The sequence below is a fragment of the Hemiscyllium ocellatum genome, chromosome 8, assembly GCF_020745735.1.
Source record: "Hemiscyllium ocellatum isolate sHemOce1 chromosome 8, sHemOce1.pat.X.cur, whole genome shotgun sequence".
Lineage (NCBI taxonomy): Eukaryota > Metazoa > Chordata > Chondrichthyes > Orectolobiformes > Hemiscylliidae > Hemiscyllium > Hemiscyllium ocellatum.
In genome coordinates, this window is record NC_083408.1 from 105,299,768 (window position 1) to 105,313,345 (window position 13,578).

Consider the following 13,578-nt stretch of genomic DNA (forward strand, 5'->3'; position numbering starts at 1 on the left):
GAATCAATTACGAGAGGCAGGGTGTCACGTTGCAGCTTTATAAGACTTTGGTTATGCCACACTTATAGAGTATTGCATTCAATTCTGGTCATTCAATTCATTACAGGAGGGATGTGGAGGCTTTGGAGCGGGTGCAGAAGAAATTTACCAGGATGCTGCCTGAATTAGAGAGTATGAGCTATAAGGAGAGGCTAGAAAAACTCCAATTGTTTACTTTTGAGCAGCAGAGGCTGAGGGGAGACATGATAGACGTTTATAAAATTATGAGCTGCATAGGTAGGGTTGACAGTCAGAATCTTTTTCCCAGAGTTGAAATGTCTAATATTAGGGGCATGCATTTGGGGTGAGAGGGGGAAAGTTCAAAGGAGACGTGGGGGTAGATTTTTAACCAAAGAGTAGTAAGAGTCTGGAACATGCTGCCAGAGGTGGTGGTGGAGGCAGATACAATTAGGGAATTTAAGAAACTTTTATAAAAGCACATGAGTATGCAAGGAATAGAGGGATATGGACCAAAGACAGGCAGAAGGGATTAGTTTCATTTGGTGTCCTGTTCAGCAGAACATCATGGGCTGAAGGGCTTGTTCCTGTGCTGTACAGTTCTATGTCCTACTGCAGTTAAAATACAGGTAGACGATCCTTGATCCGAAATGCTCGGGACCATCTGTTTTTCTGAATTCAGAATTTTTAGGCTTTCAGAATAAGTGACAGTTTAATAGTGAAATTTTAAACAATCTTACTGGAGGAGCAGACTTCTAAGTAAGGACAGGCTGTCAGTGCTTGGCCATGCTTCCCACCCACCCCACTCCCCCACCCCTCCTCATCACATCTGAGTGACACGCATCGAGTAGGTGTCGACTTGGGTTAACTGTTTGCATGCCAAACTACCTTGTTAATGAGAAAAAAACTTCACAAAAAAAACCTGCAGCTTTCAGAGCTTTTTGGTTTTTGGATGTTCGGATAAAGGATCTTCTACCTGTATAACCAAAGAAAGAGGGATTTAGACTGACAACTCTATTGACAACTTAGCAGAGTAACAGATACAGTAGCAATGACTCATGAACTGTTCCAATATAGTAACATCTCATGAACTCACTCCTTTGCAAAAGAAAGAATTCAGGCACAAATTCTAACATGCAGTTTTCCCACCCAAGAGGGATAAACATCAAGGGAAAACTTGCTTTTGAACTGATTTTTTTTGAAAACCAACTTGCTAATTCAAAATTCTTCTGAACTGAAAAGAAAGTCAATGTTACATATTTGGCCAACCTGTCATTGCTATCATAGTATAAACATCTTTTCAGTGACACCACAAGGGTTTGCATTCACTGGCTCTCTGAATGATTGAATCATTCTGGATTCAATCACTATTCCAGAAGATTTTGTTTTTTTTTTGAAAAGGATATTCTTCATATAAGTAACCAATGGCCATATGCCACAATTTTGAATTTCAAATTCCAACAATGATATTAATACTTAAAGTTATGTATCTTTCATCATAACATAGGATGTGAATTGTCCTGTTATACTTGTGCTGATTTTTAGAAAGATTAGTCCCATACACCTTGCTCTTTCCCAGCAACACGGCACATCTTTCTCTGTTCAAGTACCCATTTAATTCTCATTCTCATTTCCACTGACCTTCTTGATTCAATGCATTCAAGATCCCAACAGTTTGGGCCATCAAAAGCTATTCCCCTCTATTCTTTCTTTGAGTATCTTAAATCTGTGTCCTCTGGTTACCAGCATTCTTGCCACCAGAATATTTTCTTCCTGTGTGAGTAAGTGGAATCCCTCATAATTTGAATGTCTGTGTTAAATCACCCCTCATCACCCTCCGCTGTCAGAAGAATACCAGCTCCTTGCCTTTTAACTCCTCAAAATGGTCTGCCAGTAAGTTACCAACCTGAATAAATGCACAATGCACCTTCTGGTATAGGGGCATTTATACAGGTTGATAACTTACTGGCAGAAACTAACATGTAGTCTGTCCGTGTAATTGTGAACTGATTGCTGACTGCTTCCAGTCACTAGTGCAACCTGCTCCCAGGAGTGTGAAATATTAGTTAGAGCCAAAGCATCAGTAGACGGCCGTATGCTCGACATGGGAATACTTTTGTTCTGCAATGTGTATAATATTCAACTATTAAGCTGTGCAATAAAATAGATCATGAATGATTGCCCACTTGGATTTCCTGAATGTTGCGAATGATTGATCAAGCTATGACCTTTAAGTTGAAAAAATATTGTCCCAAATCAATGCCCTGGCACATACTTCCATAACCTTTATGGCAAACATTTATCACTATGACTAAATAACAATATATATTTGTATAATGCAATCCACCATGCAGTTAATGATTACGAAACTGAATCAAATGGGAACCGAGTTGGGCTTGGTATGGGGGCTATTAATTAAATGAGTATTGCTCCAGGGTCATAAGCTTTCAGAAACATGACTGTCTTAAAGGTTAGTTGTGAAGGTTTCGTGAGAGGAGTTATATGCCATCATTAAAATCAATAAGCCTTGAGCAATTTTATGCTGTGATTGCTAACAGTCATTTTGAAAATATGAGCATTTACAACCCTAAGTAGAGCCACCATTTTGGAATCAAAGCCTTGAACAGAGAAAGAATCTTTGAGAAAGGTGATTTAACAGATGTGTTCAAATTATGGGGAAGTTTGCTGCTGCAAATTGGGAGAATTTGCTTCCACTGGCAGCAGGGTTGATAACCAGAGAATACAGATTCAACACAATTTTTAAGATAGCAATTGCTATGGAATGAAGATAGCATGTTCTCTCTGTTTTTAGGAGGTGCATCAATATCCAAAGTAGTTTTGCAGACAAATGCGATTAAGTTTGCACAGTGCAGTAGACCTGTTAACTCCACTAAAGCTGGTTTAATCTTAGGAGACATGTAATCGGAATGAGGAGCAGACAGAAGACTGAGAAATGTTCAAATGCCCTGTGACGCCATGATATTTAACTGTGCTGCTGGGTTTGGGTTAGAAGCAAGTGTTGGATAGTGAGGATGTAGGAATCAATGCACAGACAGTTTGCATTTTCCTTCATTACGCTTTGGAAATCAGGGAATATTTATGCAGGATATTACCTCAGGACATTGAGTAAGTCAAGTTACATAGACCTGTGAATAAGTGAGCTAGTTGAACTGACTGGCTAAGCCATCCTAAACACTGTGTTTGCTTCCTGTAATATAATAAGATGTTGTATTTGAAGTTGAACAGAACTGTTGCATTCTCCAACAGATGTTCTTCTGTATCTTTTCCATCCATCAGCCAGTCCCTCTATAAAATAACCATGGTTACATACTAGGAGAAAGTGAGGTTTGCAGATCAGAGTCGAGAGTGCGTTGCTGGAAAAACACAGCAGGTCAGGCAGCATCCGAGGAGGGGGAGAATTGACGTTTTGGGCTAGAGCCCTTCTTCAGGAATGAGAATGGTTACACACTGTCAGTCAGAGCTGGTCAGAGTACAAACCTTCAACACTCTCACCAAGAGTAGGCCTGAATGGCAACTTGGGACCTGCGTGAAGCAGCTGTCACCTTAATCATGTGTGGTGGAAGTGAATGACCAGATATACTGTCACAACTGCAAGCATGTCTGCCCAACTGGAGAAGTTGTTCCTCAGTGGCAGGCAGCTGATCAAGACGTGTGAACTCACTCTACCTCCATGAATCTATAACTATTGTCTGCACAGATCATGGATCAACCATCAGACCCGGACGTCCATCCCAACCCAATAACGGAAATGGAACAATAAGTACCGTGAAAACAACAAAAGATACAGCAAAGGCATTCCCTTAGAAGAAGCATCCTGCAGAGGAACCACCAATGACACTGTGATTAAAGATTAACATTACTTGAAGGCAATGTGAGCAATTCATACAAAGGAACTGATGAGGATAATGAACTGCTAATACGTGAGGACAGTTGTGTGTATCAAGGTTAATGCAGGTAACTCACATCATAAATCTTTTTTGTTTGTTAATTGTTTGGAAGGGGCAGTGTTTGCAATAGAAATGCAATACTGTACTAATGAGCTTCCAGGTTCTGAGCATCTGACCTCACTCATGAGGCCTTGTCTAGGGGTATCCATCTGTTATGCCACACTGGGTAATGTTCTGAAAAATCAAGCAGCTCTGTTCTCTGGGTCATCACAGAAGTTAAAGATTTTATAAAATACAGACAGTTTCCCAATTTGTCTGTATTTTAGATCCAGGTTGATAGAAAGCATGATCTAAGCTTCTGTACATAAGGCACAATTTATTACAGATAGTTATTTACATGTGGCTCAAATCTACCTATGACCCATCGGCATATAGTTCAACTAATTAACACTCAAACCCCCTTTCAAACTCCTCCTTTCACATACATACGGACACAGACAGAGAGGAAAAATATGGTTGTTACAGGGAGAGTTAAAGACTGGGAAATCAGTTTAATGACCTCTGTTCACAGGATTTGCTGAGATGATTCTTTTATTGATCAGAATACTGTTTCTCAATCTTCCATCTCTGAATGTTTTCCCATATTTTCAGGAGGCTCACGGTAACTGCTTCACACTTACCAAAGTTGCTGACTTATTGATTAAAAGTGACAGCTTTACGGCAATTGTTGAAAGAAAGATAAACTGATTTTCTTCAGGTTGAAAGTATTTTTTTCTGCAGAGAACAGAGAACTCCTGAGCTTGTGGAGACCTTATGGCCTCTCCCTATCTTGTTCACATCTCCAGCTATTCAGCTGCCAGGGAGCCAATCACAAGATTGTTGGCAAGCAAGAGAGCCTTTGTTGTCATGAGTCTACAGACCAATCAGCTTGTTGCAACCGTCTGAATGTCCATTTGTATACTTCCCTTGTCTCCAGCTCATCTGCAAACCATCTACTACTGCTTGAATCAAGAGCTGTCTAAATAGTATTTAAAACAAGAATCATGTTACCTGCTTTAAAAACCATGCAGTATCCTTTAATGTCCTTGCTTTTTAGAGCAGTCTTTTCCCATATCAGACCACAACATAAAAATACAACATAATAACATGACTCGACTGTTACACATCTTACGAGAATGCTTTAATGGGTTAGCAGGGGTGAGGCAGCCATGACAGGGTACTTAGCCAGACTTTGTCATTGAGCCATGTTGTTTATATGACTAAGCTTAACCTCTGGTCACTGGTGATACTGTAAGTGATGACAATGGTGGAAATGCTGCCAGAGGTGTTACCACTGAAGGCCAGTGGGAAGTGATTGGACTTCTTCTTGTCCAAGGTGGTTATTACCTGTAGTATGAATGCTATTTGCCAGCCCAAGTCTAATTGTTGTCTAGGTACTGTAATGGACTGCTTCATTATTGTAGTCATGAATGGAATTGAACACTGGCTATTAGTAACCAACCTGAGTTCTGAGCTGGGGGAAAGTAATTGATGAAACAGATGCAAATGGCAGCCATTCCTCAGGAACTCCAGAGCAGTACTTGGATCTGTGGTAATTGCCTCCTGTAATTTCCTTTCCAGTAGTAATGCTTCCATAACTGCTTTTGCTTGGATTTGTCTTACTTCAGTGGACTCTATCTCTCTGGTTTCGCTGACATAACTTGTGTAACTAGGTCACACTTGTTAACTTTTGCCATGAGGCGAAGAGAAGATAATTCTCCCGCCCTTCTGGTGTCCATCTCTTAAACTCATCTCTGAACTTGGTCGAGGCATGAAATTCAATAATTCTAGCAGAGCGCTTTATATACTTTGAGTAGCAAGTTGATATTTACCAAGAAAGATAAGTAGCCAGCTCCAGTGATGGCCACCATATTTCTCACATGACTCAGCTTATGCAGCCAAAATGTCGAAGAGGAAAAGTGATTTGGCTGTAGTAAATTCATAGATTTGATTTCTTGCTGACCGCAATTCTCTGCAAAACTCTTAGCACCATCTATTTCATTGTGGTCAAAAACATAGACGTGATTATGGTATTTACAAGCCAGTTTCCATCATCTTATGCATCCTGGTATAATCACAAATAAAATGCAATCTCTGCTGAACTGATCTTCTCAGCATGTTTAATAGATACAGAAAATAATTGAAAAAGGCAATATAAACAACTGGAAAGAACTGTCCTACTACATGTTGTCCCTTTCATTTTATTAAGGGAATTCCGCAGCATTAACTTCACCTTTGCCACAAATAATCCTCTGAAAGTGTGGGTTAAAGTTTAATATTGTTTGGGTTCTAAACTCAAGCTAAACATGTTTGGTTGTCAGTTCTGTGAATGTAACTTCCATTTCTAAGGTAGGATATTGCTTATTTCTATCAGTCGGTCAAATTAGCATTTTCAAGAATTATTTGTCTTGAGATAAGTGACTAGGTTAGCTACTTAAAATATATAGAAGCAGAGAAAACAGAAACTGGAGTAGGTGATTTGGTCCTTTTGAGCTTACCCTGTCACTCAATATGATCACAGATGATCATTCAACCCTGTACCCTGTTCCTGCTTTTCCTCATGACCTGTGATCCTTTTAGCCCTAAGAACTACACCCAATTCCTTCTTGAAATTTTCAATTATTTTGGCTTCGATTACTTCCTGCAGCAGAGAGTTCCACAGGTTTTGCAATCTTGGGTGATGAAATTTCTCATCTCAATCTGAAATGGCCTCCCTCATATTGTTTGATTGTGACACTTGGTATTGAGTTCCCTGGTCATTGGGAACATTTACCCAGTTCAGTCCTGTTAGAATTTTATAGACTTCTGCGAGATAACCCTCCATTCTGAAATGAGAATTTCTTTCTCTGAGAGTTGTACAACCATAGAACCATCTGCCTCCGAAGGCAGTGAAGGCAGATTCATTGAATAATCTTTAAGACAGATATAGTGGATTCTGATAGCTGAAGAAGGGTCATTGGATTTGAAAAGTTAACTCTGCTTTCTCTGTTCACAGATGCTTCCAGACCTGCTGGGTTTTCTTTTTAGATTAGATTACTTACAGTGTGGAAACAGGCCCTTCGGCCCAACAAGTCCACACTAACCCCCCCGAAGCGCAAACCACCCAGACCCATTCCCCTACATTTACCTCTTCATCTAACACTATGGGCAATTTAGCATGGCCAATTCACCTAACCTGCATATTTTTGGATTGTGGGAGGAAACGGGCACCCGGAGGAAACCCACACAGACACGGGGAGAATGTGCAAACTCCACACAGTCAGTCGCCTGAGGTGGGAATTGAACCCGGGTCTCTGGCGCTGTGAGGCAGCATTGCTAGCCACTGTGCCACCCAGCAATTTCTATTTTTGTTTCAGATCTCTTACATCGATTATTGACTGCCAAGGGGATCAGAGATTTTTGGGAACAGATGGGAATGTGCAATTCTGAACACAAACCCATCAACTATGTCCTCACTGAATAATGACAGTAGGCTCAAGAACCTGAATAGAGTTGAGAGTGTGGAGCTGGAAAAGCACAGCAGGTCAGGCAGCATCCGAGGAGCAGGAGAATCGACATTTCAGGCAAAAGCCCTTCATCAGGAATTAAGCTGTGAGCCAAGAGGGAAGTGAGATAAATGAGAGGGGTGTGGGGCTGGAAGGAAGGTAACTGAGAGTATAATAGATACATAGAGGTGAGGGTAATGGTGATAGGTTGGAGAGGATGGAGGAGCCCCCACGCCCATCCACCTATTGCACTCTCAGCTACCTTTCCCCCAGCCCCACCCCCTCCCATTTATTTCACCTCCCTCTTGGCTTACAGCCTCATTCCTGATGAAGGGCTTTTGCCTGAAACGCCGATTCTCCTGCTCCTCGAATGCTGCCTGACCTGCTGTGCTTTTCCAGCACCACACTCTCCACTCTAATCTCCAGCATCCATAGTCCTCAATTTTGCCTCAAGAACCCGTATAGCCTATTTCTCCTCCTATTTTGTATGTTTGTGTGTAACTTGGGGTTATAGTCTCAAGGTCAGGGGCTGACCATTGAAGAGTGAGATGAGAAGAAATTGCTTCATTCATAAGGTTGTCAATCCTTGGATTTGTGAAACCAAAAGAGAAAATGCTGGAAAATCTCAGCCGGTCTGGCAGCATCTATAAGGAGAGAAAAGAGCTACGTTTTGAGTCGAACTGACCCTTTGTCAAAGCTGATTTGTGAATCTGCTCCAGAGTACTGTGAATAGTGTTGTTCGGAATATGCAAGGTGGAGTTCTGTATCGGGGGAACGAAGGAAATTGAGGAATATGAGGAAAGGGCAGGAGAATGGAATTGAAAGAGTTCAGCCATGATCAGGTTTAACATCAGAAGTAACTTGAGATGGTGCTGCTGTTCTATTTGTATGCTGTGTTGCTGAGCCATTAAGGGGCAGCAGTTCCTGCATATGATCAGTGCCAGGGTTAATGCCACTGGGCAACATTAAAAACTCACAAGGTGATTTGATTATTGTTTGACTAACAGTACTGTTCAAGATAGGAGAAAGTGCGGACTGCAGATGCTAGAGATCAGAGTCAAAAGTGTGGTGCTGGAAAAGCGCAGCAGGTGGGGCAGCATCCGAGGAGCAGGAGAGTCGATGTTTCGAGCGTAAGGTCTTCATCAGGAATGTGTGGAGACACCCAAGGGGGCTGAGAGATAAATGGGAGGGGATGGGGCTGGAGGGGAAGGTCGCTAGGAATGCAATAGGTAGATGAATGTGGGGCGGTGATGGTGATAGGTCAGAGTGAAGGGTGGAGTGGATAGATGGGAAGGAGGCCCAGAACTTGCATGCCCTTGGCGGAGTGGAAGGGGGTGTTGAAGTGGTCAGCGAAAGGGTGGTGGAGTTGTTTAGTACGTGTCCCAGCGATGTTTTCTGAAATATTCCACAAGTTGGCATCCTGTCTCCCCAATGTAGATGAGGTGTTTGGATGTGCAGGGAAATCTCTGGGATCCAAAGGATCCTTCCATATCCGGCAGATTCTCCTGCACATCCAAACATCTCATTTACTGTGTCAATTGCTCTCGATGTAGTCTCCTGTAAATTGAGGAGACAGGAAAGTGGTCCTGTCATTGCCCATCCTCTGCTCCAACCTATCACCATAACCCCCCCCACCTTCATCTATCTATCACATTCCTAGCTACCTTCCCCCCAGCCCCACTCCCCTCACATGCTGCGGGACCTGCTGTGCTTCTCCAGTGCCACAATAATGTTCAAGCTCTCCCTGTTAAGTCTGTACAATCCTGAAATGTTCTTACATTTGGCCTATGAGGTGTTTTGTGACAATGAGGAGAATCATCAATGACCACGGTCAGTACAGTAAGTAATAGACATGGGGAGCAGTATGGGTCAGTATCTTTACAGTTCTGTAAAGAACTACAAAAGATGAAATGTGTTGGTATTACTAAATTTGTCAACACGGAGAAAGGGAAAAGGGGGCTTCTTTTAAGGGCACGTCATATTGTTGAATATGAACACTGCCATCAGTTGTAATGCAGAGTTTTATTAACAGCTTCTGGTTCGGTTTGTGTCGTGGACGTTTCCTGAATTCAGCTTTGCATGGCTGGTTGATGAAGCAAAGAAAAACATGCCACTTGAACTGGATTTCTTGAAAGAGGGCCAAAACACGGAGAAGGTGGCCTACATGCTCAAGCAGTTTCCGTTTCTCAAGGTACTCATTTTAAAACCTTATCGACCAACTTAATTGTAGGTGGCATAAGACATAAGAACATGCATAGGCTGTTCAGACCCTTGAGCCTGCTGCACTATTCAGTAGGATCACGGCTGATCCAACATTCCTCACATCCATGTTCCTGCCCTTTCCCCATAACCCTTGATTACCTTACCAATCAAGAGTCTATCAATCTCAGCCTTAAATATACACAAGGACTCAGCTCTCACCACTCTCTGTGGCAAGGGGTTCCAAAGAACCACAATGCTTTCAGAGAAGAAAGTCCTCCTCATCTTGTACTGCACCACTGTGCCAACCAGAGAATAAAACAGTCCACATATAATTTGAAAATATTGATAGCACGAAATTTGGAAATAGTAAAGCCAGAGTAAGAGAGAATGCAGTACGATCATAATTATGCTTGTAGTGTATTATATAAGTGCATCAAGTGTGGTAGATCAGACTGATGACTTGTAGGCACAGATAAACACTGATGTCAGGGCCAGAAACCTGGCTACAAAATGGGCTTCACTGTTTACTATATATTCCTGTTCTAGAAAGATCAGGAGGAAAGGAGTGGGGCTGTGGGATTGGGGAGACTGTTATATTGCTGGAGAGAGATAGAATGAAAAGATAGTGCTGACCAGAGAGGGGGTAATGGGGGGAAATGGCCTCCTTCTACGCTCTCAGAATTCAATGATTCACTGTCATTTATAGCAGGTACATTCATTCTGTTCAGCTTCCAAAGGGCTATTGTATCACCTGGAGACGATTGAATGACCCTGCATTTTGCCTTTTTATTCAAAGCGACTTAATTTAATAATGATTTCACAGAAGGATAGACATCCTACCAGAGCAGTGTGAAGAAGTATTAGAAATGAAATTTAGGAGGGTAGTTTTTAGCAAAATCTCTCTATTCCCTGCAGTTTCTCCACATCTTTCCCTTAATATCTTTTGATTCTCATTCCTGAAATTCAGTTGATCTCAAAGCCTCGATCTTTTGTGAAGTTCTGTCGGCCACTCAGTTTGGAGCCATTTTATGAATGTGGATAACTATTTACAATCATTTTTTAGTCCTATTGTCTGTTTCTCAGTATGGAGTTGGGAATGGGTTTTTCTGATGACTTCTCTTTTAAACTTTTCACTTCGTTTTCGTATTATCTTCCTAGATACACCTACCTCTCGAGGATTTCAATTTTACTGACTCAGTTTCAGACTGTATATAGTATTTGCTTCTGAGCCACATTGCCCCTGCCATCGAGACATAGACAGGTTACGAAACTGAAAAGAACTATTCAAGTTATTGTGTCTGTACCAGCTGTAAATGCTTCCATCCATTCGAATCCCATGGTCCAGCACTCCCAGCCTTGCAGACTGCAGCACCTCAAATGCAGGTCCAAAAAACATATGAACGATTTGAGGATTTGTGGTTCAATCGCCAAACTGGACAATGACTTCCAAACACCCATCAACTTCTGGATGGAAAGTATGTTCCTCATGTCCCCTCTAAAACTCCTGCCAATCACCTTAAATCTGTGCCCTCTGGTAATTAACTTCTCCATAAAGGCTAGCAGACCTATTCTTTTCCAGCATCTCTTAATTTAAGTCACCTCCCCCCCCCCCCCCCCCCCCCCACCCCCACTCCCCAGCCTCTTCTGTTCTGAGGAAAACAATGCCAACTTATCCAATCTTTCCTGATAGCTGATGTTTTCAAACCTTGGCAACATTCTTGTAAAGATCTAGAGTCTCTCCTGGGCATTAAGGTCTTTTCTGTCAGAACTACATCCACAACTCCAGGTTTGTCTTATCCGACATATTGTACAGTTCGAGAATTAAATCCAAACTTTGTATTCTATACCTCATCCAGTAAGGGAAAGCATTCTATTATACACTCCTTGCCACCTCATCTACCCATTCTGCCCTCTTCAAGTACCTGTGGACATACACTCCAAGGTTTCTCAAGTCCAATACCCTTCCCAATATCCACTCAATTATCATGTATTTTCTAGCTTTGTTTGTCTTCCCCGGATATATTCACTTGTATTTCTCCAAATTAAATTCCATTTGGCACTTGGCTGGCTACCCAAGCAAACCTATTGGTATCATTCTGGAGTCAACAGCCATTTCTTCATTATCAAGTATATGGCCAATTTGCATATTTCCCAATCATGTCACTCACATTTACTTCCAGATCCATAATAGTCAATGAACAGCAAGGGACACAACACTGAACTCTGTGGGACAGCACTAGAAACTGCTTTATATTTACAAAAGCATCCATGGGCCACTCACTACCTTCTGTTTTCCGTCAATGTGCCAATTTTGGATCCTCCTGCATCTCCGGTATCCCAGGGGCATTAGGTTTTCTGACCAGTGCCGGGGGGTACATGCCACCTGCTCTCATTCTGTATGAACAAATCTTGCAAATAACCACTTTCTGCACATTAACAATAAAGACGTTTGATAGCACCGAGTAATGCTGTTTACGTGACAACTTGATAAAGTCAAATGCCAGTATTTCAGGAGCTAAACCCATCTCTTGTTTGTCATCTGGATCCCAGGAGAGATGCTTTAATGTCGATTTGTCTTGTGCTTCATTCCCAAAGGTCCCTAAGATTCACTGGGAACTGTCAACCAGTCGAGTTCTGACCATGGAGTTTATGGAAGGTGGTCAGGTAAATGACAGAGAGTACATGAAGAAAAATGGCATTGACGTAAATGAGGTAAGGACTGGTTGGCTCACATAGTTTGAAGGGAGGAGATCTGATCTGGTTGTTTTTGTTTTCTAGAGCTAATAGTGGAGATTACTACCTTATAATTGCTCTACACAGTTCCAGATGATTGGGGCACTTAATGTGCATTTAACGGCAGGCATTCTGCATCTTTCTGATCCATATTGTTATGGGTGAACTGAAATAATCTCCGATTCATCTTTCAAACATTGAATGGAGAGGATCAGAAATGCATTTGTGTTTGTTCTTGTCTTCAAAATCTCTTTTCATCCTTCTGAACTTGTTTGATGCAAAGAGAAGCATATTTTTACAGGGGGTTCAGAGCCGCGGTCAAGTGTAGAGGCAACCACTGAGACCCATGGATGTTTGCATCAAAGCATGCCCACCTCTGCTTGTGGCCGATGTGTTGTTCTGCATCGATTATTTTTTCATTCGCACTTTTAAACTAAATTCAAAATTTCATGTTCTGGTAAAAGGTGATTAACCTGAAATATTAATTCTGATTCTCTCCAGAGATGCAGCTTGTCTTGCTTAGCATTTCCAACATTTTCTAGATTTATTTCAAGGTTTTAATTTGCCTTGGTGGGATTTGAGCCAACATTGCCTGGATTACTAATGTGGAACTGTGAATTACTAATCCACCAGCGTAAACACTAAGTAATTCATAGGAAGTATGCCAAAGCAAATTTGTGCAAAAGTTGGACTTGCTTTTTTTTTGCATTTATGTAGCAGCTTGCATGCAGTAAAATATACTAGTGCACTTCACCAGAGCATGATTGGGCATAATTCAATACCAAGCTGCAGAAAGGTTAAGTGGCTAAAGGTATGGCCAAAAGGTATTAAGCAGCATCTAAAGGAAGAGAGAGGAGTCAGTCAAGAGGTATTGATGGACAAAAGCCATTTTGTTTCTTTTCGACACTGGCTACATCTGAATGTAGCCTATGCTTCTGTGTAAAATAAAATTATTGTTCAGTCTCATTTGCATCAACATATTGTATGCGTAGCACAAAGAATAAATCTCTTGAAAAACTTGTTCCACCTCCTGCCCTAGACTGGAAATTCTGGCAGGAGATCCAGAAATGGAGATAAGGTCCCTGCCATCTGAAGGAAAGGTTGACATTCAATGGGCAGGTAAGAAGGTTCTGATCCCCGGTTGAATGTATTACTAGGATTTTCATCACATGACCTTCTGTCTCCAAGTGCCTCGTGAGTGGCGTGTTAATTAC

The 13,578-nt window shown here is 41.6% G+C and overlaps 1 protein-coding gene across 1 annotated transcript in view; it reads left to right on the forward strand.

Annotated features, from left to right (window-relative positions):
* The window catches only part of adck1 (aarF domain containing kinase 1), a 581,459-nt gene that overhangs the window by 336,604 nt on the left and 231,277 nt on the right, over positions 1-13,578 (forward strand). The window contains exons 6-7 of the mRNA XM_060828581.1: positions 9,462-9,620; positions 12,227-12,343. Of these exons, the coding sequence (XP_060684564.1) occupies positions 9,462-9,620; positions 12,227-12,343 (276 nt within the window). The remainder of the gene's footprint in view (positions 1-9,461; positions 9,621-12,226; positions 12,344-13,578) is intronic.